This window comes from Echeneis naucrates, chromosome 13 (genome assembly GCF_900963305.1).
Source record: "Echeneis naucrates chromosome 13, fEcheNa1.1, whole genome shotgun sequence".
Taxonomy (NCBI): Eukaryota; Metazoa; Chordata; class Actinopteri; order Carangiformes; family Echeneidae; genus Echeneis; species Echeneis naucrates.
Genome location: NC_042523.1, coordinates 4,633,028 through 4,660,852, shown reverse-complemented (window position 1 = coordinate 4,660,852; position 27,825 = coordinate 4,633,028). Strand labels below are relative to the sequence as shown.

At 41.3% G+C, this 27,825-nt stretch overlaps 1 protein-coding gene across 3 annotated transcripts in view; it reads left to right on the top strand.

Moving 5' to 3' along the window:
• Window positions 1-7,759: 7,759 nt before the first annotated feature.
• The window catches only part of nova2 (NOVA alternative splicing regulator 2), a 63,903-nt gene continuing 43,837 nt past the window's right edge, over window positions 7,760-27,825 (top strand). Inside the window, exons 1-4 of one of the 3 annotated variants that reach the window (XM_029518235.1) lie at window positions 7,760-8,173; window positions 8,319-8,694; window positions 11,423-11,491; window positions 24,543-24,686. In XM_029518235.1, the coding sequence (XP_029374095.1) occupies window positions 8,538-8,694; window positions 11,423-11,491; window positions 24,543-24,686 (370 nt within the window). In that variant the 5' untranslated portion in view covers window positions 7,760-8,173; window positions 8,319-8,537. Of the gene's footprint in view, window positions 8,695-11,422; window positions 11,492-24,542; window positions 24,687-27,825 lie in introns of all 3 variants that reach the window. The other 2 variants (XM_029518234.1, XM_029518236.1) reach the window with 2 other exon arrangements.

Sequence of the window (27,825 nt, the reverse complement as noted above, 5' to 3'; positions counted from 1 at the left end):
ATCCTGTTCTGATTGGTTGATACATAAAGGAAATAAGAATAGGATCCCTGAAGCGTAAAGCCAGCCTTCTTCCTGTTAGCACATAGTCCCAGTGGTGGTGACAGAGTGAGTCCAGCTGTGTCACTGTGGGGTCTGTGAATTTTTAAAGAGCAGGGCTGAGATTAGAGACTGGGACAGGAACAAACACTGAGGACTGGGTGTCTGGCTTGTAATGGGACTGAAAGTAAATATTACTTTGTCCAAGGAAACACCTGTATTTTTGCTCTGACACACTGCTGAATCACAGTTGTGTTAAAAATCGAAAATGACCAGAGGAATTATCAAACCTGTGAAACAAAATTATTTTCGAACATTTTTTTGATTTGTTGTCATGACTCAAGTTCACATGCTCTACTGTGAGATTAGAAAAGGCCGCGTTCTTTGGGTTCATGAATCTAATGGGAAAAACCAGGCATATGTTCTGAAACATGCACATAAAAAATTAGGGTACAACTCAAATGCGAAACCTGAAGAGGATTGTCAAGTAATCATTTTTTAAGGGATGTATGTGTGTGTTATACTTTCAAAGCTCCTGGAAAACAAACATTTTGCAGCAGAGAAACACATACTATCTTGCATCTTGCTAAAAAGAAAAGGTGTTGTAAGGTGTTTGCCGCAGCTACAGGAAAAGGACTGACCCTGTGAGCAGTTGCACTATAAATGACAGTAACAAACAAAAGTTTTCGGAATGAAGTCTGCCTTCTCAGCTCTTCGATAATGTTGCCATTCATTTAAAAGCAGGCCTCTCTGTTCTTGGGGTTTGAGCTGTGCTATCTCCTGCCAAGTGTGGATGGAGCCCTGGATGGAGGATATTTTTTTCTTTGCTGATGAGCATGAGGTTTGACAAGAATGTCCCCAAACTGGAGTAGTGTAAACCCGATTGCACAGACAATAATGTCCAAAGTAAACGGCATCAGCTCAAGAAAACAAACAGCCTCAATCATCTGCAAGCGAGAGAGGCAAAAATTTCATCCTGTACGCTGTCTACAAACAATATTTCCCTTTCCTCCCCCTGTTGCTGCTCAGCCCCAGTTTTAGTCCTTCGCCAGTCGGTGATTCTGCTTGGCTTGTTCTCTATTCAGAGTTATCTCATCATTAAACCAATAACTTACAGTCTCATGCTGATCTAAACGCGTTTTCAATGGCACGTTTGTCTTCATTTTCAGCTTTGAGGATTGGTAGGGTTAGATTAACTCATTGGCTTTCTTTTCTTTCCTGAAATGAATTTACTGTGATTCATGATGTGAAAACTGTTCCGTGGCAGGTTCCCTCTGACTTCCACATGAAATTAGTTTGTGACTCTGAATGGCGGTGAATGGCTGTGTGTCCGTACATGTCAGTAATATAATAACAGTCAAGGACACGACCTGCCCACTATCTGCAGGTATTGGCTCCAATCCCCCCAAAACCCTGTAAGGAAGAGCATTTTAGATGATTGCAAATCGTTCTATACTCTCATATTTGCAGATACAATTTCGAATAAATGTGACAAATCAGTTATTCAATCATGTTTATTCATACATTATTACGACATATTAACCTATTCAGCTTTAGGAAACATTTTCAAACATTGCAGCAAGGTTGATTTTTGACCATGCACTTGTATGTCCGTCGCAATAAATGTAATCTAAGGAGGTAAAAACACAACACATTTGCCGTCATATGACTTGATTGGTTTGCAGCCTGTGATAGGAGATGGGAGACTCTTGGCTCCATATAGGACAAATATGTGTTTAGTGTTTCTGCAAAGAACCAATGAACTGAGTTTTCTCACGGTACCCAGACTAGACCGATGCTGAACAAACAAACTAGTGTGGTTAAAGAATATCATCTACGTGACCATCATGTTTACCTTCTTCCCCAAGAAGGTTGTTTCATTGCACCACAAGAACAGCATTTATACAAGGCCATTACACGAGTCAGATTACATGAAGCTGACGATAAACAACGAAGTGAGGATAAACAGGATCAACAGATTGGGTGCAAAAATGCAACACGAGCACCATTGCAAGCTGATTGATAAGTTTGTGTCAAATTATGATCCAAAGTAAAAATGAAATAAGACATCATTACATTCACGGAGCAGTGAAAAATCCCATGTGTTATTCTTATGAATACAAATAAACACTGGCTGAAAACTGTAAGCAGTATTAACAAAGAAAAATGTTATATGGCTGCCTCAGAGTTGAATCGGGTTCTATAACAATAATTCTCAGAACTGCATATTATCCCATTAACTTTGAATTCTGTCTCCCTTCTCCTGCTGTATGACCTTTCTGCAGCACTTCAGTTCTCATATATACATATAACCCAGAGCAAGAGAGCTGAATAGGTCAAGTGTCAGCTTGAGGTGAGTATAACTTTGAGAAACATACAGTTATAAGCAAATGAATGACCAGGATCTTTAGTTTTGTTACAATTCAAATGAATGAAAAGTTTATTTTATCATTGGGCTGTTTGGATTTAGTTTGTGTTAAAACTTGAACAAGAGCACCATCCTGTGGTTGAAGAGGAAATAACCACCTCATGGCGAATGAATCAGACATTTTTCGGCTTGAGTCAAAGTTCCAGTAAACTATACTTCTGTTCTTCTTCTTTTCTTAATTATATTAAACAATCGGACCTGTGGAGTAAAAAGCCTTAAGAATATGCTACTTCTACAGTAGAAATTTCCATAAGCAACCATAAGCAACAACATCACAAAAACATTTATTAGGTAATAAAGTTTTTAAAGCACATTTTAAGTAGTATTGATGTTGGACTGAATTAAAAATAAATTAATGTTTACTTCTAAAATTATGAACATCGAGTTCAAGAGATAAGACAAAACAGTTTCACATTGATTAGAGAGTCATTTTTCCAGCCCGGATTTTCTCTGATGATCCTGTGTTGAAAAAGTTTTTTTTAAAAAAGTTTCAATCCATAAAATGGTTTGTTATTTAGAACTTTAGAACATTTTGTCAGCAGTGCTAGAGGATTAACAGGACTGAAAAACAGCAGACTTCACACTCATTTCTGTGATAGTAGTCACTTTCTGGCATTATCCCATCCCCATTTATATAAGAACAACGATTTAATCTTCCTGAGCCGATGCCATTTTCCTGATAGCAGACATATAATATTTAGGCTATGTAAGTGCAGTAGTAGCAGAGAGCACTTACTGTGTTTGCAGTTACTGTGAAATTATCCTGCAGGCTGTGAAAAAAAAAAAAAAAAAAAAAAAAAACTAGCTCTTTACACACTTTTGCTGGTAGTTCTTCAGATTTCAGAGGTAATTTTTTGGAAAAGTGTTTGCTGTATATTTTTTTTTTTTTTTTTTTTTTTTTTTTGGAGGACCAGAGCCAATATTCTCTCATGGATTTCTAAGCTGCTGCACATCTGTGATTGCAAGAGATTTATGATGTAACTCAAAAGTTTTCAATCCAAAACTTGATCCTCTGATCCTGAAAGCAGCTGCAGTATCACCTCCTGCGACAGGGCAAATGTCAGTGTCAAAAAAGTGAACAAAAGGAACAATACCGGAACCACTGGGGTTCTCTTGTCCAGATGTGCATGCATCAAGCTGCTGCAGAAAAACACTGCAGCAGCTGGCCAGACACATGCTCTCCATCTTCATCATCTCACCTTCAGTTGCCTGGGGTGTGTGCGTGGGGGGGGAGTCATGTTTTTAATATGTAAATGTGTTGTGTTTGCCCAAATTGGGAAATAATGGCTGCCTTATCTGTCTTCGCTGCATCCTACCATAATCCTTCATATTATAAACACTCACATGGACGCACAAAGCAAGTTGATGCCTATCCAAAGGGGCACAACAAAAGTAAAAAAAAAAAAAACAAACAAAAAAAAACCAAAAACCCTGCCTCTCTCTTAACATGTATGTGCAGACAAACACACAGCAGCATCGTAAAGACAGCGTGCAGGGAAAACTGAGGATTTATGGGAAAGCTCATAAACTTCCACCAGAGGTGGTGGAATGGGGTGTTACCACCGCCTCCACCATCTCCACCATGTGTCTGACAAGCTTTGGAAAGAAGTTTGGCTGGTATTTTTTCCAATGTAAATTTTGATTGAAGCCCACAGCGCATGTTTCTTATTGCAAAGGGAGATTCTAACTGTCAAGATACCGAAAGTATCCGATGTAAACAGCTGATTCTGCTTTGGCACAAAACACATATGCACATAATTGATCTATATTTACAGTCCACTTCCCTGATGTGCAATCAATTCATGTTGATTTCAGTCATGGATCTTCAGTGTGATGGTACATGTGAGGTCGGCAGCTACAGATGCATCACATCTGTCTCCTTTCAATCTCACAGAGTGCTCTGGCCTCCTCTGAATCGATTTCACTATTGATTTTTGGGACAGAATGAGCTTTAGCGATAGGACAATTATGCAAAGGTGGATTTGGAAGGGGGAATGGAAAGTCCTTCACTTACAATACTAATCATGTCTGCACAGAAACTGAGCAGTCAGCATCAAGTAAAGCATTTCTAAGGCAGCAATGTAGCTAGTTTTAAAAATGTTCCTGGTTGGACATGAAATTTAACAGCTGAAGCTTCATTTTCAAAGGTGACAATATCGACACGAAAAAGGTATTTTATTCCGCACACCAAAATAAAACTGCATCTTTTTTTTTTTTACAAATAACTCCACAAGCAACACTCTGAAAACTGAATATGTTTTTGGTAGCTTTCATTGTTCCTGCCGTCAATATATTCATATATGTGGCAGATATACGAATGGTCAGGACAAAAAAAAACAAAACAAAACAAAACAAACAACAACACAAGAAGAAGAAAATTAACTCGACTTCGGCCACTAAAACATGCCACTGTAGCATGACAGTCCAATCTGAGAATGTAATCTACTAAATAAAGTAAAAAAAAAAAAAAAACTCAGCTAATTTTATTTCAACAATTGAATATGCTAGGCCTCCTAGAAAACAACATCTGGAGTAAATTCCCACACCCCTGCTACTCTTCCACAGGCTACATTTAGGGGGCAGCAGAGGCCCAACTTCTGTGAGTAACAAATGATTTTACATCCTGAATATCCATTTGGATGCAGTCAGGTTTGACAGAGAGAGGTGTACCATTAGTGCTGTAGGCACAGGGATGAACTCTGCAGGGCTGACAGATTGGAACAGGCTACACCTGCAGAGAACTCGTTGCTCTATACTTCACACAGTCTTTACTGGAATTAAAGTATGTTCAGGAAATGGCCCCCAAATATGCCTTTCTGTAAAAAGAGCATTAGAGGATAGCAAAGGTCACATACATGTGGACCTAACTGCATTTTTTTCTTACCCAAATCAAATCCAAAAGTGACTATTATTATCTGTCAGGCTTGCGATTTGATGCTCCAGCTGGCACTTGCCTCAGCTCTTTTTCTTTCTCGCTTTTGAGTCGCAACCAAACATCTTTAGTCACATAACTGGGAATTCCAGATTTTGGCTCCAAAAGGGAAAAATCCATCAATGGAAAGTTTCCTCTTCCTGACTGATGTGGAACTAAATAACACATGCTGCTGACTGAACGGATGCTTCCTGCATTCAGATCATTTAATAGGAATAATCTGAATAGCAATCTTTGCTCATCTGCTTCTGTTCGGTTTGGGATGCCTTGAGGCAAACCATTAAAGCCACCTCATTGGGGGTCAGTGTCCGAAGCCATACGAGAGTTTTACAGAACCGAATCTCTTAAAACCATCCCACTAACATCTGCTCATAAGCCCGGCCTAATAAAAAACTCAAGAATGCTGCTAGCCTGTGTGTTTTACTGCTTATGGGACTACTTCACTTTTTCCATATGCTACTGCAATGTGGACAGTCTGGCTGTGTGGGACCCTCGCAGCTCCCTTCCAACAGAGTCACATTTTGTCTCTGCTCCAAAAGTACAAAAGCATATCCATCTGAAAGTGTGCTACGCTCTCCTGATTGCACAGACAAGCTCACGCAATTAGGAGCTGCCATCCAGGCCTTTTACCCCTGCTCGGGCAACGCCTGCCATTTGTGGTGCAGAATCTCTATCAGGCTTGGGATCCATTTGCTTCGGATTTGCCACGTATTTACAGAGCAGGAGGCTGGCTCACTGGTTCCTTTCTCATGGCGATGTGAAATAGTGTGAGGAAGCTGCTTTGCGCGAGTGTGCGTGTCTGTGCGTGCTTGCCTGCGTGTGTGTGTGTGCAGGACAATGTCACCTTGACCGCAATCTACAAGAAGCACTGAGGACGCACCACATCTGCACCACTGGGCAGAGGAGGAAAGAATGGAGTAGAAGGTATGTGCGTGACTCTCGGAGTGCGAGAATATGTCAAATGTGTGAGTCTAAATGCGTGTATGCGTGTGTGTGTGTGTGTGTGAGAGAGAGAGAGAGAGAGGGAGAGGGAAACCGAGGCGGGTATAGCTCTCAGACAGCTCACACTTCTGGAGGATCTCTCATCAGATCCAACCAGAGCGACGCAGAGATGTCAGGCGCATCGCACACAGGTGGGTCACTCACAGGTGAGACAGACTAGCCTCTCGCGCTTTACGCAGAGACCTGTCGGCCTCATTACGCTCACACCAAACTACCAGACTAACTACGTCAGATTTTGGAATATTTGGTGCGGGTCAGTGCTGAACAGGCTTGCAGTCTGGCCTGAGGGTCATCTCGGTTGGTCAGGTGATTTGACAACAGAAATCTGTCAAATCTTAGGGACCATAACAACAAGCGCACAACCAATAATAGCCTATAATTACAAAAAAAAAATAAAAAATAAAAAAAATAGCAGGCAGTGTGTTAAGTTTTCATCTGAAGAAAGTCCTCCTCATACTTTCACCACCCCTTTGTTGGTTTCTAATCTTAATCTGCAAAGAAGAGAGACAGAACTTGGAGGTGAGCTCCTGTCCTGCACATTTCCAGGTGTGTCGGAGACAACCTACGGCCTCCTGACAGGCTCCGCTGCAGTCCTCCAGACGGACGCAGCGGGACCTCCGGGTTCCCGTCCGGCCGTAATTGCATCCTCCGCGGCAGAAACGGAGTGAACCCCACCGCCGCATCCCTTCCCCACCGTCATGTGACTCCGCCAGGCGAATATGTTTGTCCTCTTGGTTTTGCTGGAGAAACGCGCCCTCGGCCAATAGCGTCTCGGCAGAGGCGTCTCTTTCCCCGTCTCGTTTTGTCGCTTTCTCTCTCGTGATGCCTTCACGTATCGTCGAAACTAACAAAATCCAATACCAGGCTCGCGTTTTAGGCTGGTGATCTCAGTGGCGGATCCGCGGTTTTTCAGCTCAAGATAACTTATGAAACATCTGTCTGCTACTACTCATTTCAACCTGATATTACTCGACCTCATGCTTCTATAATGCATAACAACTTTGCAGTACTGCATCTCATGTAATGACATGGTGAAAGACCACTATCAATAGCATGACAGCCCATGACGTAGCGCTAAAATAGCCATCTCAAAAATAAAAAATAAAAATAAATAAAGAATTGAAAATCAAATGTTTATCAGGTTTTCCGTCTGTTATACTAAAACATACGTGCGAGTCGCGTTTTTTTTGCGTAAAATACGTGGAAAAATCCGAGTTTGCGGGGGGCTTTCGAAGGCGTCGCGAGGCCCTGTGACGTCAGCCGCTCCCCTGCGCTCCCTCCAGCAGCCAGTCAGAGAAGGGATGCTCTGAACGCAAGACTGCAGCATCTTCAGCGAACGAGCAGCGGAAAAAAACGTCTCTTTCTCTGTGTGTTCCTCCAGCCCCGCGTCTCCGGACCCTCCTCACCCAGCCCAGCACCCCTGGGTGTCTCCACGATCGGACCCAGGACGGGATAAGAAGAAAGAAATTATAGCTCGCCAGTAACGCATCGGATTTTTTTATTTTGCATTGTTGTTGTTGTTGTTGTTATTATTATTATTATTATTATTATTATTACTTCACCGACATTTTGCTTCTTTCTTCTGCCCCCGCTTGATTTCGCCTTGTTGTCTTTGGGGTTGTGATTTTTTTTATTTTTTATTTTTGTTTTATTTATTGTTCCGTTTCGCTGCTGTTGCAGAGGAGCGCCGCCATCCCTCACCGCCTGACATGAGTACGCTCTTTTATCCGGTTGCAGCGGAATGACAAATATATCCTAGCCCGGCATATCTGAAGGTGAATGGAAGAGTGAGGCCCCGTTTGCACGCTTTAAAAAAGTAGCCTAGAAGATCCAACATCTGCAGAGGGTGTTTATTTTTTCTTTTGGATTTTTCCCTTCTTACTTTGAACTGATCATCCGCCGCTTTCTGTCCCTGCGCAGCATCTCTGTACGCACGGCGCACCGCGGAGAAACGCGCAGCTAACCTCCCCCCGACCGTAAGAAAGAGGCGTATTTTCCGATTCCTATATTGCCTTTCGCCTTTTCCAAGGACTCATCTGCACGGCTAAGCTGAGTAAAAAAAAAAAAAAAAAAAAAAAAAAAAGGAAAGGGGGATTTAAACGCAAGCGCAACCCAAAGCATCCAAGAGCAAGCTCGAAAATGATGGCCGGCGGAGCTGTACAACAAAACGGGATTTTTTCAAATCCTCACCATCACAATCAACAGCCACACATGGAGTCCGATCCCCCGGACTCTCGTAAAAGACCCCTGGAGACCCCCACGGAGGCCAGCAGCACCAAACGCACAAACACGGGAGGTAAGAGAGCAGCGATGGGGGGGGGGGGGGGGGGGGGGGGTTCGGTGAATGTCGTCCTGAGCCAGGCAGACAGAAAGGAGAGCAGGTTGATGTGATTCTTGACGTACGCAGTGGCATGCTACAGCCCCGCATTCTCAGCTCTGCACCTCAATAACGCAGCGATCACATAAGCAGCGAGATATTTTTATCCGCTATCTGCTGTGTGACGGTCATTTTCCAATCAGTACGAAAATAATCACAGGTCTCTCCTCTTTTTGATGGGGAAGGAAACAATGAGAGGGACCGAGGAGGGATTTGGAGGGAAGCCCCCCCCCCCCCCCCCCAAACACACACACAACATCTCCCGCATATCCTGACTACCGCTCCAGTCTCCTTAGATCAACAGAAATTGGGAGAAATTGGGAGGTTTCTTTTTTATTGCCTCTTAAGATTTACACGCGGCGGCCATGCTGGAGCCAAAATAAGGATGTAAACAAGTGAAAGCAGATCAGGCTGGTGGTGCGTGATCGCAGGCTCTCATCCCGATCCCGTCGACGGATGACCTTGTGATAATCTCATACATCAGCCACCATCGCTGCTTTGTGTACAATTACACAAGCGGATAAACCAGCGGACTCATAATAACAGCAGGCCTGTGGTGAGCCAGAAAGAACGAGGGGGGGAGGGAGGGAGGGGGGGGGGGGGGTCGTCAGCTCAGAATGCGACAGTGTCTCTGTGTTATTGCAGTATGCTAAGAGCCTGTATATATTTATATATAGAGAGATTTTTTTTTCATGCTTTACTTTCCTGACTTTAATAACCTGCATCCAGAAGAGGAAGATTTTTTCCTCTAAATTGTCCAATCATGTTTCTTCATTATTCTCTGGTTGGATGAAATATGGATATGTCTTCATGGCAATCACCATATTTGGTTTTTGTTTACATGCTGTCATGCGCCAAGCATTCCCATCACCCGGCATTGCAACCATCAGCGGCCTATCCTGGCCATGCACCCCCATCATGGACATACAATACACCTTTAAATGTATTATTTACACAGCACCACGCGGACTAAGTGAAGATTCACATGTAGTGAAAGATTTCATGATTTCAAATCTTCTAAAAAGTGTTCCAGATTTTGGGAGAGGCATCCCTTTAATGCAGACTGTTAAATCTGACTGTTACTGTGAGCATGTCACTCTATTTTTAAACCCGTCTTCTTTTGGGAGAAATAAGTCATTAGAGCTTTAGAGCCAAGCTTTAAGGTCATGTCTGCCATTAGATGGAGTTGCATTTTGAGACGGCCGCAAAAATGAAAAAAAGATTTTAAATGATGTGCATTTTAACACTAAGTGTATGCCCTCATCAGCGATTTCTTAATTAAATTGCATGCAGCTTTTATTCAGAATTAGTTTTTAAAGGCTCTCACTGACACACAGAGTGATGAAATGTGTTTCGTGTTAGCTGATCCTTGAGGTCCAATGACTAATGCTTGGTGAATTATAGGTCAAAACACACAAAATCATAAATAAAATATGCAAATGAAATCTCTTTTCACTGCAACATATCCTGCAAAGAGGAACCTCGGTCAAGTCGGAGGTGGCCAACATGGCTGGTTGGTATAAACAGGGCTGATATTATCGGCCTTATTTATGGGTCCGATCAGACCACACCGCCACAAGATCTCCCTCTCAAAGCTGTAAATTTTGGTTGAGCTACGAATGCTGTACAAATATAAAATGTAACAAAAATGTTTGGGTGGTTATAGAGCTTTTCCAAGTCATCAATTACAGCTGCAATTTACAGTTCTGTAGGTTTTTGGGTGACATTGCCCTTGACAGGACAGTCATTTTTAACAGCTCCTTCAGCCCCCCAACAAGATACATGACAGACAGCTGAAGCAGAGAAGAGGGGTGAGCTGCAGGTCGTAGCCGGCGTTGTTTAACTGCAGATCGATGCAGCGCTTGGAGCACTAAAGGCTCCTCCTCACTGTATGTAAAAACCCAAGGCACCCCCTACTTCCCTCTTGGGAGTCATCCTCCTGCCTGTGTAACAGTCAAGCAGCTCGTCCTTTTAGAAAAATGAAAAGGTTGGGATGACGATGATGATGACGGGCAGGGCTGAACAGGCTTTTACTCAGGCAAGAGGATGGCCAAACTGCTACCAGGTCAGCAGATTGGCTGACATTTGGTTGAAAATGACCAAGTCACTCACGTCTGCATATACACACATAAACAAACATGCACACACTTCTCTACAGCACCTTGATTTAAATAACAAACAGGAATCAGAGCTTGGTTGCGGGTTTTTGATGGCAATTTCATTACAATAATAGTTAATTTAATTCTGTTAAGTAAAATGTCTGTTGGTTCCAGTGATTTGATGGAAGAACCAGGTTAATTAAGACTGACATTTAGAGGCCAAATTACTCCATTGATATATATGTGATGAGCCTAAATGACTCTCTGATTTTTCTAAGAATTCTAGATTTTTGGCCCTTAATGCAGATGAAAACATTCACCATTTTGTGACAAAATGCTTTTCAACGGAACCTGTATATTTTCACTGAGGTTATATTTTGGTAATCATACATAGAAAAAAAATATATATATAAAAAATCTGCAGTCAGACTGCAGTTTTAAATTTGTAGAAAGTCAAAGTGCTGCTAAGAGATCATGACAATGGTTGTTTCTCTGTATGATTAGTTTACGCCACACACTCCCCACCCCTGTGCTTCCTCTCTCTGTAGTGGCCTTCCTGCAGCCCCTATTTGAAACTGAAGGAATTGTATTCCCTCACCAAGAAACTGAGACTCATGGTAAGAGAGACTTTGATTTTGATTTCTACTTGTTTTATAATCTTTACTGTAATCTTCTTCAATGCAGGACTGATTCAGCAGTGATAACACATACATGTTGTGCTCTTAAAGGCCAAGCTGTGCAGAGCCAAAGTCTAAATTTCAGGGCATTTCATTGAAGTGGTCTTACTGCTGCAGGACCTGACATTTAAATAGGATTTAAATGTAACACCTTCATATTCTACTCATGATTCAGGATAATGTATGCTGATATTGTTTATATTGTATGTTATCAATTCCATAACATCCATGTTCATGCTTTTTATACAAAGTCAGTGTTTCTTTTGTCATGATGCCCAACATTACAGCACAGAGGAGTCCTACTGACATTTGACCTCATGCTAGCCATATCATCAAAGAATTTGGGTTATGACTGCTGATGTATTGTTGAGATATTCAATCACTGTTCGTTATGTCATATACGGCAGCTTCACTATGCACCCTGCAACTGCTGTTGAGTCACATGATTGCAGTTTTGATGTTTTTCCTTTTTCACAGGTGGATTGAAAAACAATGTGTGGCACTCCAAAAAAAAAAAAAAAAAAAAAAAGAAGGCCTTAATCGTCACAAATATTCCTCCTTTTCCTTCAAAACAGCAAATTATGCTCTCACAGTTTTTTTTTTAACCAACAGCCGCAGCTTAGAATTATATCCGGAGTTAAGAAATAATGCAGAGCCAAGTGTTTTCAATTGATGAAGATCAGGTTCTGAGTGGATGAGAAGTGAGACTTGATTCAAAGACACGGAAAGATGGGCATGGAGTTTTCTACTGAGCTTACAGGTGGCTTGTGTCTAGGGTTTATTCAAACATGCGTGTCAGTGTGTGTATATGGAAAACTGAAGGCATTGTCTGTGCCAAAGAGCTGGTCAGCTGTCAGACAGTAGATCCAGCGTGACATGGAACCTGCTGTAATCCCACAGGTCGTAAATCACAATTGCTTCTCTCGAAAAACCAAAAAAAAAAAAAAAAAATCTGAATGCTTTCAATGGTAAAAAAGATCAGTGAATACCCGCAGTAGCTTCTGCGCACAGCCTCTGCCTCAAACCAATCAGCCCTCTAATCCTCCAACCCAAACCCGTTCTTATCTCTGCATCCCCCCTGGTCCGTCACCCCAGCTCAGCAGGGTTCTCGCTGACATTCAAGGAATTCAATTTTTCCTTCTAATCTTGTACATACATGATCAGAGACATTTATTGAGCTTGGAGTTAATATTTAAAGTCATATCAGATATTTAAACTTTGATCATTTTCAAAACCGAAGACTTGCTCTTTACTGACTGAAAATGTTAAAATCTTGTAATCTTTAGTCGGCCGATAGAGTTCAGTTGTTTGACTCTGTTTACTTTGGTAATGTGAACAAAGACTATTATGGATAGACTTATAGTAAAGAAGAAAATCTGAATATCGTGTAAGAAAGCGTACTGGATATACAGACACATTCTTATAGTAATAAGCATTTAGCTAAGGCTGTCCAAATTTTAAACTTTGGTTAGGTATCTTTTAGTTTAGGGGAATATAATACTTCTTTAAGGTTAGAGGACCTGCACCTTGAAGGATATAATAATAACTGTCTGGTTAAGGTTGTTGGGTGATTATTAAAAATTAAAAACAAACAAGAATCAATAAAGGAAGGGAGCAGCGGCCTTTTCTGTGAAGGCCCTGGGCTCGACTCCAGCCTAATGCAAAATTCCTTCTTTGCTTCCATATGTTAACGATCGCAGCTAGAGTTCACCAAAAGAGAAAACTTTGGGTTCAGGATCAGCTACTTTCACGGACAACTTTTTTTTTTTTTTAAGGATCGTCTTTCTCCTAATGACATTTAAACTTTTTTCTATCACAGAAAATCATTTTCAAACACCTTCCAGATTGTGAAAGGCTGAACACTCGTCTAAGACTCGCAAATCATGGGATGTTATGTGTTATTCTCTATATAATCAATACTTATACTCCAACAGCAGCCTCTTAGTCCAAAAGAAACAACTCCTATTCAGTCCATTTAAAAGAAATGCAGTTTTTAGCGGGAAAAAAAAACTGCTTGTATAAGACATTAAGAGGTCTTATGTAAGCCCAAACAAAAAATTGAATGTTTTGTTTTTTGATTTTCACGTGGGTGAAAGTGCGGAAAGTGAACACGCACGCGGGCGATGCCACCAGGCTGACCTGTCAGGGGAAAGTTTGCTGACCTTGATGTACAGAGACCTTTCAGTCCTTCCATCACTTTATAGTATAGATTATAGACTGTAGTTTAGACTCCTCTCCTCTCGTGTCCATAAGATATAACACCTTCATTTAGTAAATGGACTGACTGGCAAGTCTGTGTAGGGACGAATGTAATGAAGGAAAGGGGGAAGGAAGGGGGGTTTGAAATGCCCTTGCCAAGTGACATTAGCGGACTGGTAGCAGTGTGTGTCTGTGTGTTCCATGTCTTTACTTTTTGTGTCCTCTCTTTGAATTCAGTTGTGAAGCACAGAGATAAAGTTAAATGAAAGGTATGAAGATGAGTGTGTCTGAAACTGAAGTTCCGTGCTGCAGACGGAGACACATGCAATGCACATCTAACTATCGCTCTATGTAAACTCTCACTCACACACACCCGCGCGCATACGTATGCACATGCACGCACAGCGACGTTCGCTTGCTTTGGATCGAACCTTGTATCAGACAGAGGCTTTGATGCTATTTGTCAGTGTTTTTCCTGCTTCTTCTGGACCTGAGAGGAGCAGCTTTTTTTGGAATGGCCATACAAAAGATAGCTCCTTCCTCACATCGGTTGGCTGCGTGGCTGAGGGGGAAGAGGTCCCGAAATTTGCACAAAATTAGACATCGACCAATGGATCCAGTCCAAAATGCAATTAAAACTATAAACCCCGGTCACAGTATGTATATATAAATGCATTCAAAGAAAAGTGAAGTTATCGAGATTTGACAATCATATTATTCAGACACATCAGGCGTCGGCTTTCGGACAAAAAAAAGAAAAAAAAAAAAAGAAAAAGAAAAAAAAAAAAGACTTCCCGGCTCACCCTTGTGAGCCCGTGTCATGTAGAACACGGCGTTCTCCTCTGCGACACGCCTGTTTTCTTCACTCGGTAGCCTGAGCGTTTCTGCGCTGCACCATCTCCCCTCTCCCTCTTTCATCCTTTCCATCCATACTAATCGTGCTCTACTTCAGACCATCACCACTGCACCCTCCTCTTCCTTTTGTCCTCCTTCACCCTCATCCTCCCACCATTTTGTCCTCCTCCCACCACCTTTATCAATTGCAGGCAGCCATTGACGGGACACGCTTTGCAACCGTTTCCGAGGCTGTCGATTGATTCTCAGTCGCTGTTGGGGGGATTCTGTAGTTGCTGCAACTCTCCTCCTCATCCTCCACCCTCTCCTCTTCCTCTTTTTTTTTCAAGCCACTGCGTCAAAGTAAAAAAAAAAAAGAAACCATTGTACTGGGTGGGGTGAACGCGCCGAGTTGGGAATATTTCCACAAAGGGAAGTGTGCGATTGGTGAAGCGAGATGCCAGTCACAGCTAGCTGGTTGCTGATAGGTGAGGCGAGCGGGACTTTGATGAATATGGATGAGGGAGCGATGAAAGGGCCAATGCAGCAAGGATGCCTAGATGGGCCCCCCTCCTATGAAATAGCCTTGGACCATGAACAATACACATTGGTTTTCACAAAAACACACACAGAATGGAGCGAGATGAGGCGACTGCTTCAGTATCTTTGTTAGCGTACCCGCTGTGTCTACTTCGATTTCTACGCAGACGCCCTGATGATAGGGATGATATTTGTATGGAGGCATTTGATTGGTTCTTCCTTAACTTTCGTTCAAACTGTAAGACGTTCCCCTTTCTGCAACAATTTGGATTAAATTTATTCTTCTTTTCTTGAACTTTTTTTTTTTTTTTTATATTATCTCTTAAACTTAAAATTTTTAATCATCTTTTTGGTGGCCTCTTAAATGACAAACTTTATTCAAAGTAATTATTATCTTTCTCTATAAATCATTTTTCGCTGACGTGAAAGTAAAACACTGCATTCGACGCTGGTGTTATGAATCACCTTCACAGAGCTCAAACATGCTCATCAGTGAGTTCATCAAAATTCAGATGAAAAAGACCTTTTTAAATGGTGACGTAAAACACCTATCAATGAAATTAGGCAATCCGTCGTGCAGGTTATGAGGATACATCTGTATGTATGAACTGGAGTTTTTACAAAACTCCTTTTCTTATTTCTTCTCAGAATGGTTATTCAGGGCATGTCACAGGAATTTTAAAGACCTTATAGCAGCAGCTGAATCTTGTGATTAAGAAACTAGAGCTCTCTGCACACCGAAAGGCATCAGTTTAAATGTCAAAGCTAAATTGAATGGATGACACTGGAAAAGGAGAAACACTCAGACACTGCAGACGATAAAGATAGAGATTTTCTCTGCATGTTCTTTGTGTCTGAATGGCGATGGCCACTTTTCAAACCAAAGACAGCTGGTCACAGCTTCACTGCAGGAGAGCTTTACATATTTTGGTGAGTGTGTGAATGTGACCCCCCAACAAAAGAGCAGAGAGGGTGTGTTAGATAAAGTCCTTCCCCCCACCCCATTTCCCTATCCCTGCTTAGGGGAGATGAATATTTTCCCCAAGTCCCCAGAGATCTATACCAGATCCCCTGTTCATCGACTGAGGCCATTTTATAGGGAGCTCACGTCTGTTATCTGTCTTTATCATATAAGTGTTTATATGCATACTGTTTGGCTGGAAACACATCTGATATCCACTGAAATCCAGGCTTTGTATATATTCGTTAATTACAAAGTATTATTATGCAGGCATTATTATATCTAAATGGATAAAAACATGATTTGTACTGTGGAGAGTAAAAAAAAAACGAAATAAACAAAAAAACAAAAACAAAAACAAAAAAACAACAACACTCATATCCAGTTTGTGACCATAGCAGAGCTGTGCTTGATTTTTCCTAGAAAGAGCCAAAGAACTGCTGAATCCTATGGAATATGTCTGAAGCTCTTTAAACTATGTCAAACCTGCAGTCCTTTTGTAGAGTTAAGCATGTGAGGCGAAAGCATGAGAAAGGATTTGTGATCTTCACCCCCCCCCCACCCAACCCTGCAAGCCCGTGGACACCAGATCCCAGGATTTGAGCCTCCAATCCCCCAGCATGGAGAGCCTATTCTGGGCCTGCTGGGTCCACAGGGGCCTTAGCAACAGATTGGACTGTTTACTCATCCAGCTATGTTTGAGTGGACAATTTATTATTTATCATGAACAACCTTCAACACCCCCCGTTTCACTCCGTCTCGACCCACAGATGAACATAGGACAAAGTTACCTATGCAGGTTCTTTAAATACACAAAAACACACAAACATATAGACACATATACACTTTGCAAAGAATAGATATCGAAAAGGGACAGTTTTTAGTAAAATTCTTTTGACATGTCAAAGGAAATGTGTGCACCTCCTTTGTTTCTGCAGGGATTTGAGTATGTTGCTCAGAGGACTGCAGAAAAGGACATTATCACAACAATCAGCACAAAGCCTGAATCATATCCACGCACAAATGCACACTACCTTTACTCAGTGTAAGTTAAGAGTACTGGTTACTAATTGCACAATTTTCTAACCTATAATTTGTGCTCATGGTTTTCTGTTGTGGTGGTGTTGAGGTTTGATAAGTTTGCTGGAGGCTTGGCAGTTTACAGCACCTCAGAAAGTAAAGATGGCGCAAGTGCAACACCACACACAAAAAGTAAATAAAATGAAATGACGCTACATAAAATACCGCTAACATGACAGTAGAGGGCTGTTGGTATCTTATTGGTAGCACATCTGTGAAAAAGGGAACAAATACTTTTAGCTGTCTGGAATCACAATTTCAGCAGAAAGGGTAATGTTTTCATTTTAAATGAAGAATTGTAGGGCTTCTTATAACTGTGCAACCACAGTGGTGCATTTTAAACATATCCAAAAGTTGTTTGTGGTCATATTGCGATTTCCATAATGCTTTGAATAATTGTTGAGCCCTAGAATGGAGCTCAGAAAAGTATAAACAAAATAGTGTAGACGTGTCAAAGGTTTGTTTGATTTAATATAGAAATCGTGTAGTTTTTGACGTGTACTGACGTGGCTGTTTTGTCCAAATGGCGTCCTGACCAGTCGAGCTGAAATATTTGATTGTTTGTGTTATTTGATGTGGGTTTGTGTGAGTTTGTCAAACAATAGCATTTTACCTGCAGTAGATTCAGATCAAGGAGAAAGAAATAGGCTGAGCTCTGTCGATAAGGTTCAGCGTGTGTATGCCCTCGTTGTGGCTGCGTAGGTGCAAGTGTTTACCTAAACAAACCTCCAAAATGCTGTTTCCAGCTGTGCCGTGTCAGTCGCTGGGACTATCTGCATCTTTTTGCACTGGTCTGCAGCTAACCACAGATTCAGGAATGTTACATGAACAACTTGCTCCAAAAGTTGTTTGGCAGGTTATTGTGACCTGAAGAAGCATTTCTATATTTCCCACAAACACCCTCTCCTTCCCTTTTGACAGCAAAAAACAGTAATGACTAATTAGAAACAATCACCAAATGTGTAATTATGGTGCTTTTCTTGTTCATATTCGGACTGAAAGTTTACATGCTCATTATGTTGTCATCGTGAAAGAGGCACTGAGGGAGTTTTTTTGGGGGGGGGGCTGAATTGCTGGATCTTTGATGATGCTTCATATCAACAAGGTCAGAAAAAAGTAGCTGAAAACAACACATCTCCTCTAATTATGTGAACAATGTAAGTCACCACAAACCCGTGCAGACGTGTGGTTCGTCTTTGGGTTGACCTCCATCGTAACGCCAGTGTGGAAGCTTTTATTAGAAAATTAATTGAAGTGGTTCATCAGACAAGATTTTCCTTTGTTTCTGGAGTCCTGTATGCAAAGCTTTATTAAGTTATATATTTCTTTTTTTTTTTTTTTTTGATGGCTTTTTCAGAACTTTTACTGTTCATCTTTTTCCCAGTAGAATAAATTATTTCAAGTTACCTCGAGCCTTTTTTTTTCAAGTGGAGAAGTTTTTCTTTTGTTTTGTCTTTTTCTTTAACCAACACTTATAATTCACTGAGCTGTGAGAGGGAAATGTGTGGGTGAGTGTGAAGCGATCTCTACAAGAGTTTTAGGTCAGTGTTGACAAAGGATGGGTCACACAAGGCTATAGCAGAGCCTCCAGCTGCTTATTACGCCTGGAGAGTTGGGAATGCGGGAATGAATCACCTGTTCCCCTCTTAGGTGGGATGATTTGCCAAAGTGAGTGGATTTTTAATTACATATAATTAAAATTTACACAAGTGACAGGTAAATAAATGATGCTCAGCTTTTCTGAAAACTGGGAGAGAAATGCAAATGAGCAGTAGGGCTCACTCTGTATCAGGATGGCATGAAGTCAGCGTCATTTTACAAAATTAGGATTGTCTTCCGTGCTCTGCGGGTGATCAGACAAAGCTACAGCTGGGGTCAAAACATCAAACAAATTATCTCAAGTACGTTGAGAGTTTTAATTCAGATTACTACACTCGTGTTAGAAAACCTTGAAATGTAAGGCAATGTAAAGAAAGTAAATGTAAAGTAAAAGTAAATGTAAGAAACATTCATTCTTTTGACTCTCTAACCTGTTTTACTTATTTGCAGTTTATAAGCCTTGCCATATACTGTTTTGCCATTGTGTTTTTTCTCAAATAATTCTATTTTTGCTGTCAAAAACCTCACCACGTGAGTCACTTTTGGCAAACCTGTTTACTTTGCCACTTTGTAAAAATCAAAGCAAAGCTGGGTTGTGGGGGAGTTGCTGCTCGTGATATTAGATAAAGAAAAAGATCTAAAATGTCACTTTTACTTTTTAGATAAGTTAAACTTTAAGATGCAATCATTTTCCCTGTAATATGTCAGAGGTTTTTCCAAAACACAGACAGAGTTGATAAAATTAGTAAAAAGGTTTTTTTGTTTTTTTTTTTTTGCTGTGAACAGTGCCATTCACCATCAGGCGGTGTGGGAGGAGGAGGCAGATAGTGCAGCACGCTTTGAAGTACACTTTTTTTTTTATATATATATAAATATATATATATCTGGAACTTAGTGCATATTTATGAAAACTGAGTCATGGCAGTTATCAAACCAGCTAAAAGCTTATTTCCAAAGTGTAATTCAATCTGTGTTACATAACCCTGTTAACAAACTCACCACTGGAGCTCTGTGGTGCTGTTAATGATGTCTTATGTCTTATTTGAATGCTTTAACTTCTTATATATATATGTATATATATGTATGTGTGCGTGTGCGTGTGTAGCACATACATTGCCACGTTGCAGTAGGATGCAGGGTGTCTTCATATCTTCTGTGCATATATAAAAAAAAAAAAATTCTTGGACGTGATCCATGCATATTAATTCACTTGCTTACCATGGTAACCTGTACAAGTGTTACCATGCAACAGATGCAGAAGTGATGAGTCATTAATTTCATCCTCTGTATGTATCCTTCTGTGTGTGAATCATGTAGCCAAAGTGTGTAGGCTTGTTTATGAGACGTCGGAAATGGTCTGTTTGTGGAGGTGTTGGTGAGCGTGTGCACCTGAATCTGTTTTGTGCTGCAGACACGCTTTAATATTTGGGTGTGCATGCATGTGTGAACGGGTTTGTGTGCATGCGTTTCGTATTTACCAATTCCCCTGCCTTATTAATACGGGCTGGTTATAATTAGCCTCTATCTAAAGCAGGTCAGTCCATGGCTCCGCAATTAAAGTGGGTCACTGCAGCACAGAGTGGAGAGGAGGAGAGAGAAGGAAAGAAAGGGAATGGCAAAGAGGAGAAGAGAAAGGCAACAAGGAGTTGCTGGGAGACACTTTCAGGACACGACCATATTTTTTCAATCTCAGAAACAAATAGCTTCTTTGAGATTCGTTAATAACACAGAGAGTAAGAAGTCAATCTGCACAATAAATTTTACATTATTGCTGGGATTTGTGAGGATATCTAACATGCCCCAGAGTTTCAAGTTAAAGCTGATACTGCTTAAATAAAGATTATAAAGATCGATCGGAGAAAGTTGAAAATATACAGTCCTGATTGGAGACAAAGTGTCTCATTGTGGAGCAGTGAGCATGTTTGGCGACGTGGCGCACTGCAGCTAAATTTTGACCCACGGCTGTGCCCCAGAATAAGCCCTATTAAAAAATGGAAAGTTTGCAGGAGAATCATCCAAAAAAACCACAGAAAATAACTCAATGCAGCGCTTTCAGAAAGCAACCAAACACCCCAATTGATACTTATTAATTCATACATTTCTCCAAATTGACTTGAAATTCAGTGGCAAAATGAATCTAATAGTACGGCTGTCAAGATGACTTTAGAGTGCATTTCATTTCCAAACATCATTTAGCCAGAAACACTCTATCCATCACATGGAAGTGGCTGTTAGATCAGGGACATGTTTTACATCTTTCCTATGTTTCATGCGCAACTAGTGTGTCAGTCGTTTTAACATCTCACTAACAATACTATACAAAACCAACTGCAACTACAGCCTCTGCGTTCAGGCTGAATCTGAGAGCTCAACTTTTAAGACAGCATTAGACTCTACATGTGGAGACAGGGATATCATTTGGGAGACATTTTCTGAAAATTTGATTGTGGAGGTATGCTGTAAACTTCATGTAGAGACAGCGCTAATAGGACAAGTAGTTGGCATATACACGTGTATTTTTTCACAGCAGATGAGCCATGGAAGCCGCAGTGTCGCGTATCTGTGTCTGCAGCATTAGCCCACAGCTATTGCAGCTAGTTCGCCAGTCTGCTGACCCTCCAGTATCAACAGTCATGATTACTTCAAGTGTGTCTGCTGGGTTTTGATATTTTTGAGCAGCTTCTTTGCCAGTTGGCCTTTTGAATGTGCACTTTAGAGACACTTGCTTTGGGCTACACTTTCCAGTTTAAAAACTAATCAGACCATTTAGATGACTGCAGCAGCTCCTGCTGAGAAATGTTTCTCCAGCCAAACCTTCAGGCAAGGGGAGAAGAGGCTAAGACAAGAATGAGCAAAGGATCGAGCAGCTGGAATGATGAAAGAATGTAAGGATGATGAAGAAGAGGAGCAAGTCGTCGTCATGCTGGTGTTTTTGTATTGTAAAAATAAACTAGGAGCCCCAGTTGTCCAAATGGAAGGAACCTGTAAAACTCACTGAAAACACTTTCTTTGCATTGGAGGGAATTCAGATTAGCACAAGATAATGAAAGGAGACAAAATCTTCACTGTGAAATTACAAAGCCTGTAAACTAAGGTCGCGTTACTTTTTTGTTTCCTTTCCTTGCTGCTGAAGCACCCTTCAGTAAATTTAACGCCCAGTAAAGCAGAGGAAGGGCAGGGGACTTTCAGGCTTCCTGTCTGTGTGCTCACGCTCTGGCTCGCCTTGACCCCTGTAAGCTCAGTGCCCAACCACAAGCCTTCATAGTAGAAGGTAGAACAAAAAAAATTTGTTAAAATACTTTTAATCAAAGCTCGGATTAACTCTGATTGACATGACACTGCAGACATTAAAGGTGCCAGTGTTTGGCTCTGACATCTCTCGTCCATCCCTCGACCATTACGACATAGATGCAGAATCTTATCTTCACCTGGACGGCACAATAAATGTAAAGAATTGGGAGCAACATGGTTTGTCTAGTTTTTTATGGAAACTTTTGCAGTCTAAAAGGCAAAAAAAAGGAAAAAATAAATATATCATATTGTGTATCATATTTTTGACGGACATTACAATTGTGAATGCTATCTTAGCTGTCATGATAATTTTTTGTTGCGCACAAAGATCTGCCACATTCTTCAACTTCCTTACATTGTGATTTATGGACTTTTGGGACCTGAGCAAACTCCTAGCAACGCACCGACAAAAGATTTTTCAATTGGAGCAGAAAACAACTGAAAGCAACTGCACGGGAGTGCAGGGACTCTCGTTAAGTTCATTTATTTGTGCCACAAACATCTCCATTGCACTGCTAAGTGCTAAGGGGTTAAGATGGGAGTTATACTTATTAAGAGGTTAACTGTGTATGTTCTGCTTGTACTTGGTTTGAGGTTTTGTGGATGTGTGTCTCTAGTTATTCGCTTGAGTAGCAGACAGAGAGCACTGTGTTACAAGAGCACTGCCCCTGTAATGATAATCCTATTTTAATCTGCCTCTTGGGGTTATATGTCCTGGATTATCAAATATGAAGAATGCTGCCAGGGAGGGAAGCTGAGACACTGCAAACCACTGACAGCTTAAAGGACAGTGCTGCAAAACCATGAAGAAACTCTTATACTATAACCTCCAAAGACGATATTCAATAATTCAATAATATTTTTTCAAAAGAGATTATAGATTTTCTTTTTAAATTTGGAGTTCTGGCAGCACAGTGGAATAGTGGTTAGAGCTGTTGCCCCACAACAAGAAGGTTGCGAGTTTGTTTCCTGGCCTGGGTCCTCTCTGTGTGGAGTTTGCACATTCTCCCCGTGCCTGTGTGGCTTTCCTCCAGATACTGTGAGTGTGAGTGTGAGCGGTTGTTGGTCTCTGTCTGTCTCTGTTTGTTGGCCCTGTCATGGACTGACAACCTGTCCAGGGGGGAGGGTGTACCCCACCATCACACAATGTGAGCTGAGATTGGCTCCAGCACCCCCCAAGACCCAGTAATGGACAAGTGGTTGAAGATGAATGAATGAATGAATTTGCAGTTTTAATATGAAAATCCTAATAAACCAGCTGATATGTCAGGGGAAGTTAAGTTTCTTAGGTTGCTTTTGTCCCAAAATAGCAACATAGTGAAATAAAAGCAGTGGTTTTGTTGAAGATTTAAGGCTGTAAACAGGATGAAACAAAAGGCGTTGGATCGCTGCCCTGGATTAACACAAGGGTCACTCAATCAGTCTGTGCACCAGACAAAGTGATTCAATCGTTCTTCATTGCCCTTTGGACGATGTTTTTCACAGACACATTGAAGCCATTTTCACCATTTAAACCCAACATTTCAAAAAGCTTGAAAATGTCTGGAAAGGTACATCTTGAAAGAAGAGTTGCTGAGTTTCTCTCTCTCTCTCTTGGGCTAAATCAAAAGGTTAGGATTAGGCTTTTCCAAAAAAATGTTCCAAAAAAATCTGTTAAGATCACTGACTGTAGCTTGAGCTTGTCAACTAGCTGAACTCCGTGTTGTTGACAACGGCTACCACAACACACGAAACATCCCCCTTTCATATCTAGAGTTTACATCATCCTCCTCAGTGCAGGTGCAGCTCCGTGTCAACAGGATATCTGAATCTCTTGTCCGCTTTACGTTACTTGCACAAATTCATAATTGATTGCACGCGTGTGTGTCACGGCAAGGCGTATGGCACTATGAACTCCGCAATGCTTCAATCTGATTGCCGTTGGCGATGATAATGGCCAGATTCCTCTGGCCCAGCACAGAAATTAGATCAAACCAATCTAGTGAGAGTGTTTTAGAGACTCGCATAAGTGGACGTGCAGAGAAAGGAGAGCGATAAAGCTAGCAGAAAATAAACAGATTAAATAAAATTTAGCTGTGATGAATATCAATCACCATTTGATGTGATTAGGTGGATTTATGCAGCTTGGGGAACCCTCGGATGGTTGGTGGAGGGGGACTGGAGTTGGGGGTTGATGGATGCAGCTTCGCAGTGATGGAACACCCGCTCATATCTGTTCTATCAGTCAGATTACTGACAAACGTTTTACAGTTCACTCTCCTTCAAACCAGATGAAACTTCTGTTGGAAATTATTATTTTATTTTTCCGAAAACAAAATAAATACTACTTTTTAGCAAATTTTGCTAAATACTAGAAAAACACACCAAAAAAAAAATTTAAAAGGATCAAAAATGATCCTTTCTAACTGGATTTCCTCTCTTTCAGCTGAAATTATGGCAAACCTAAGCTGCAATAGCTCTCTTTCTTTTCCTGTTTTCCTGCTGCAGAGGAAGGCGAGTACTTCCTGAAGGTTTTGATTCCAAGCTATGCCGCAGGCTCGATCATCGGAAAGGGAGGCCAGACCATCGTTCAGTTGCAAAAAGAGACTGGAGCCACCATCAAACTGTCCAAATCCAAAGACTTCTACCCCGGTAAGACTCAGCTAACGTTGCTGCTGATGCATAGATGAATGGATGAATGGATGGAATGGGTCGATTGAATATGGGGTTGGGACAGTAAAGGAAACCTTCACTGAAAATTCATTCATTCGTTTTATTGTCATAAAATAATGCCATAGTCTGTTAGATGTACTGTTATTCACAAGAGTCAAACCCAAACAGAGGAATAAAACATAATGCAGCCTATGATCAATACAAAAAAGGACGAAAGAAAAGGACGGTAGTTTAATGTATTCTTTTTGGAGTACACAACTCCTGTAAAGTTTTCGACCAGCTTTTGACCAATAACAAAATCTAGCAATAAATGTCATTACCCTTCGTTAGGAGTGCTGGATACAAGGCATCACCTGCTTTGCTCCGTCAGCAGTACACATTACGCAGTGTGTCAGTGTGCAGAGTTTGGAAAGCATTTCATTATCTCTGTCTTCATCCATTAATTTTTCATGCTACACACACACACACACATACAGTGTGCATTTACACTCAGTTAACCATCATCTGAGTTTTACTGCTGGGAAAGTTTCCTCAAGTATCAGAGACTGTGTTACTGCTGATTTATGGATTCATAGAGGCTCTGCTGACTGTCTGTGTTTCTGTGTGTGTCTGTCTGTGTCTGTGTCTGTGTCTGTGTGTTTCTCCTAAATTTAAGATGTGGCAAATTTACAGTACACTTGAGATTAGGATTTGGAGATTAGAAGTGAAAATCTGTTTGTTTTAAATTGTTTAACTCTGCCTTGATGTGACATATGACTGGACCAGTGAGGAGGAGGGGGCTATGCTTCATGTGTGTGTCTGCTCATTGTCCAGCTGTTAGTCAGAGGCTTTTGTCCGTTAGTTTTAGTTGTGAAACTGTTAGTAGCATGCGTGTTGTTTCCAATGAAACACGAGTGGAAGTGCCACAAATGTGACGCTGTCTGCGGTAAAATACATGAATATACTTTATATGTTTTAGAGGAAACATTAGTGAGGCTCAAACATCCACTTTGCAACCAAGGGCGAAAGGGCGAAATCCCTGAATCACCGAAGCAGTGCAGCCAAACTTGACTCCGCACTTGATTGAGGTCCCCGTCTTGTTGGTTTCGGGTTCTTAACCTCCTGAAAGATGATGATTTGTTTACATACTTAAGGTCGACATTGACCCGGCACATAACCATGACCACAGTCCTTGCTAACCTCAATAAAGCTGCCTAAACGCAACCACAAAGTCATTATTCATGCCTAGATTACCACCAGTTTAAACAAAAGGTATTCATCTTTGCAGCTTTTTACCAGACATGAACCTGTTTGCAAAGACAAACAACATTTGCAGGGAGGACATCATCTGAAATACACCATGCATGTATCTCTCTGTGGGATCTGTTCTGCCTTTGCTTTGTATAACCTCAAACTAAGTGGAAAAACAATGTCGACTCATGATTTCTTATGTATTCAGTTCAACTGTGCACGCTCACTGGCAGGCAGTCGAGTGGCAGATAGTCTGAGTGGTAAGACATATTTCGCTGACCCAGTTCTATTACTTATATACTTCTCTCTTTCAAATTATACTCACTACCTCTGGGGTTCCTGCAAGAGGTAAAATAACCCCTGGAGGTGAAATTACAATCTAGTGTTAACACCGCTACCAAGCCTCAGCCTCTGCAAAATCCTACTTTGAGTTAAACTCCCAGTGAATCCTCAGTGTTGTTGTAGGACCTGCAGTCTCTGATGCCAGTCACAGCATGAGGCTTCTCCAGCTCTGCTAGACACTTGTTGGACACAGTGTGTTACTCTTAAATATGTTTCGGAGCTTTTGGCCAGAATTTATTTTGGAGATTCACGTTGATTTTCGGCCTGTAAAGGGACATGGAGCTGCCGCCACTGCTGCACAGATTAACATAAAACATATTTCTCCAGTAAAAGCGAGCAATCATGAGAAGTTACACTTTTTCCATGTTTTGACTTAAAAGCACAAATTCAGTCAAATAGCCAAAATGTGTTGGCCTGTAATCTGAGTCAGGGTTCTCTCAGATGTCTGCTTCAATAAAGTTGACAACACTGATAAAAAAAAAAAAAAAAAAAAATTAACCATTTGTTTCTCGATGGAAGGTCAAAGCCTGTTTATGTCTGCTTTAAGGACAAGAGAAAGTAATTGAAAATGTAATCCTTACATGTTGCTTCTACTTTAAATTAACTGAGAAATAGCAAGACTTTGTCTGAAACATGAATTTGGCATGATGCATTTTAAAAACAGCAGACGCCAACACAGAAAAATTATCCTGTTAACTTTCAGGCCACTTCATTCCGTCGTCAGTTCTGCTGCTCCTTGCCACAGTAGTGTCCGAGTATTTATTTGATTTTGAAATTCAGCTCTCATTCGTGTTTTCTTGGTGCGTGTGTGTGTTGAAGACTGTGAATGAGTGTATCAGTCGAGTGTTAGGGTTTGCAAACAAGCCACCGTTGTCTGATGCCGGCACACAAGACTCCTGAAATCTGTGCCAGTTAGAACAGATGCAAGGTGCAAAAGCCTCCAAGATGCATGTAGACACACACAAACACATTCATGCTTGTGCACAAAAGCTCCTGAACACGATGAACGCACCGCCGAAAGCACAGACATATACAGTAGCATAAAGCACAGGGCATAAAAATACAAAGATAGTTTGCACAGTTGCACTGAGGAGATATGGTGACTTCACAAATATATTCACACAGGCACTCACGTCCAAGCAGAGACAGGGTTTTTGCTCTCATGGGGTTTGTTCAGTGAAAATATAGCAAAGCCGAGAAGAGGTGAAGACAAGGAGATGAGGAAAAGGAGTGAAAAAAGGAAAAAGAGAAGGGGCACCAGTCTGAAGGGAGCACTGAAGGAGCTGTGTGTGTGCACGCCCTTCCTCTGCACTCTGAAGGGGGCATCTGTATGCAAATAAGACACGGTTCTTCCTGGGTGACAAATCAAAAGGCCCACCTGCTGCAAGGACCAGTGTGTGTGTGTGTGTGTGTGTGTGTGTGTGTGCTGGGGATAACAGGGCCAGCCTAATGAACAGAAGAGAGAGTTACTGCTGTGCCCTCATCAAAGAATTTTATTCCTCTCCTCTCACTCCTCGGAAGACATTAGTCTTCCCCTTTGACTACC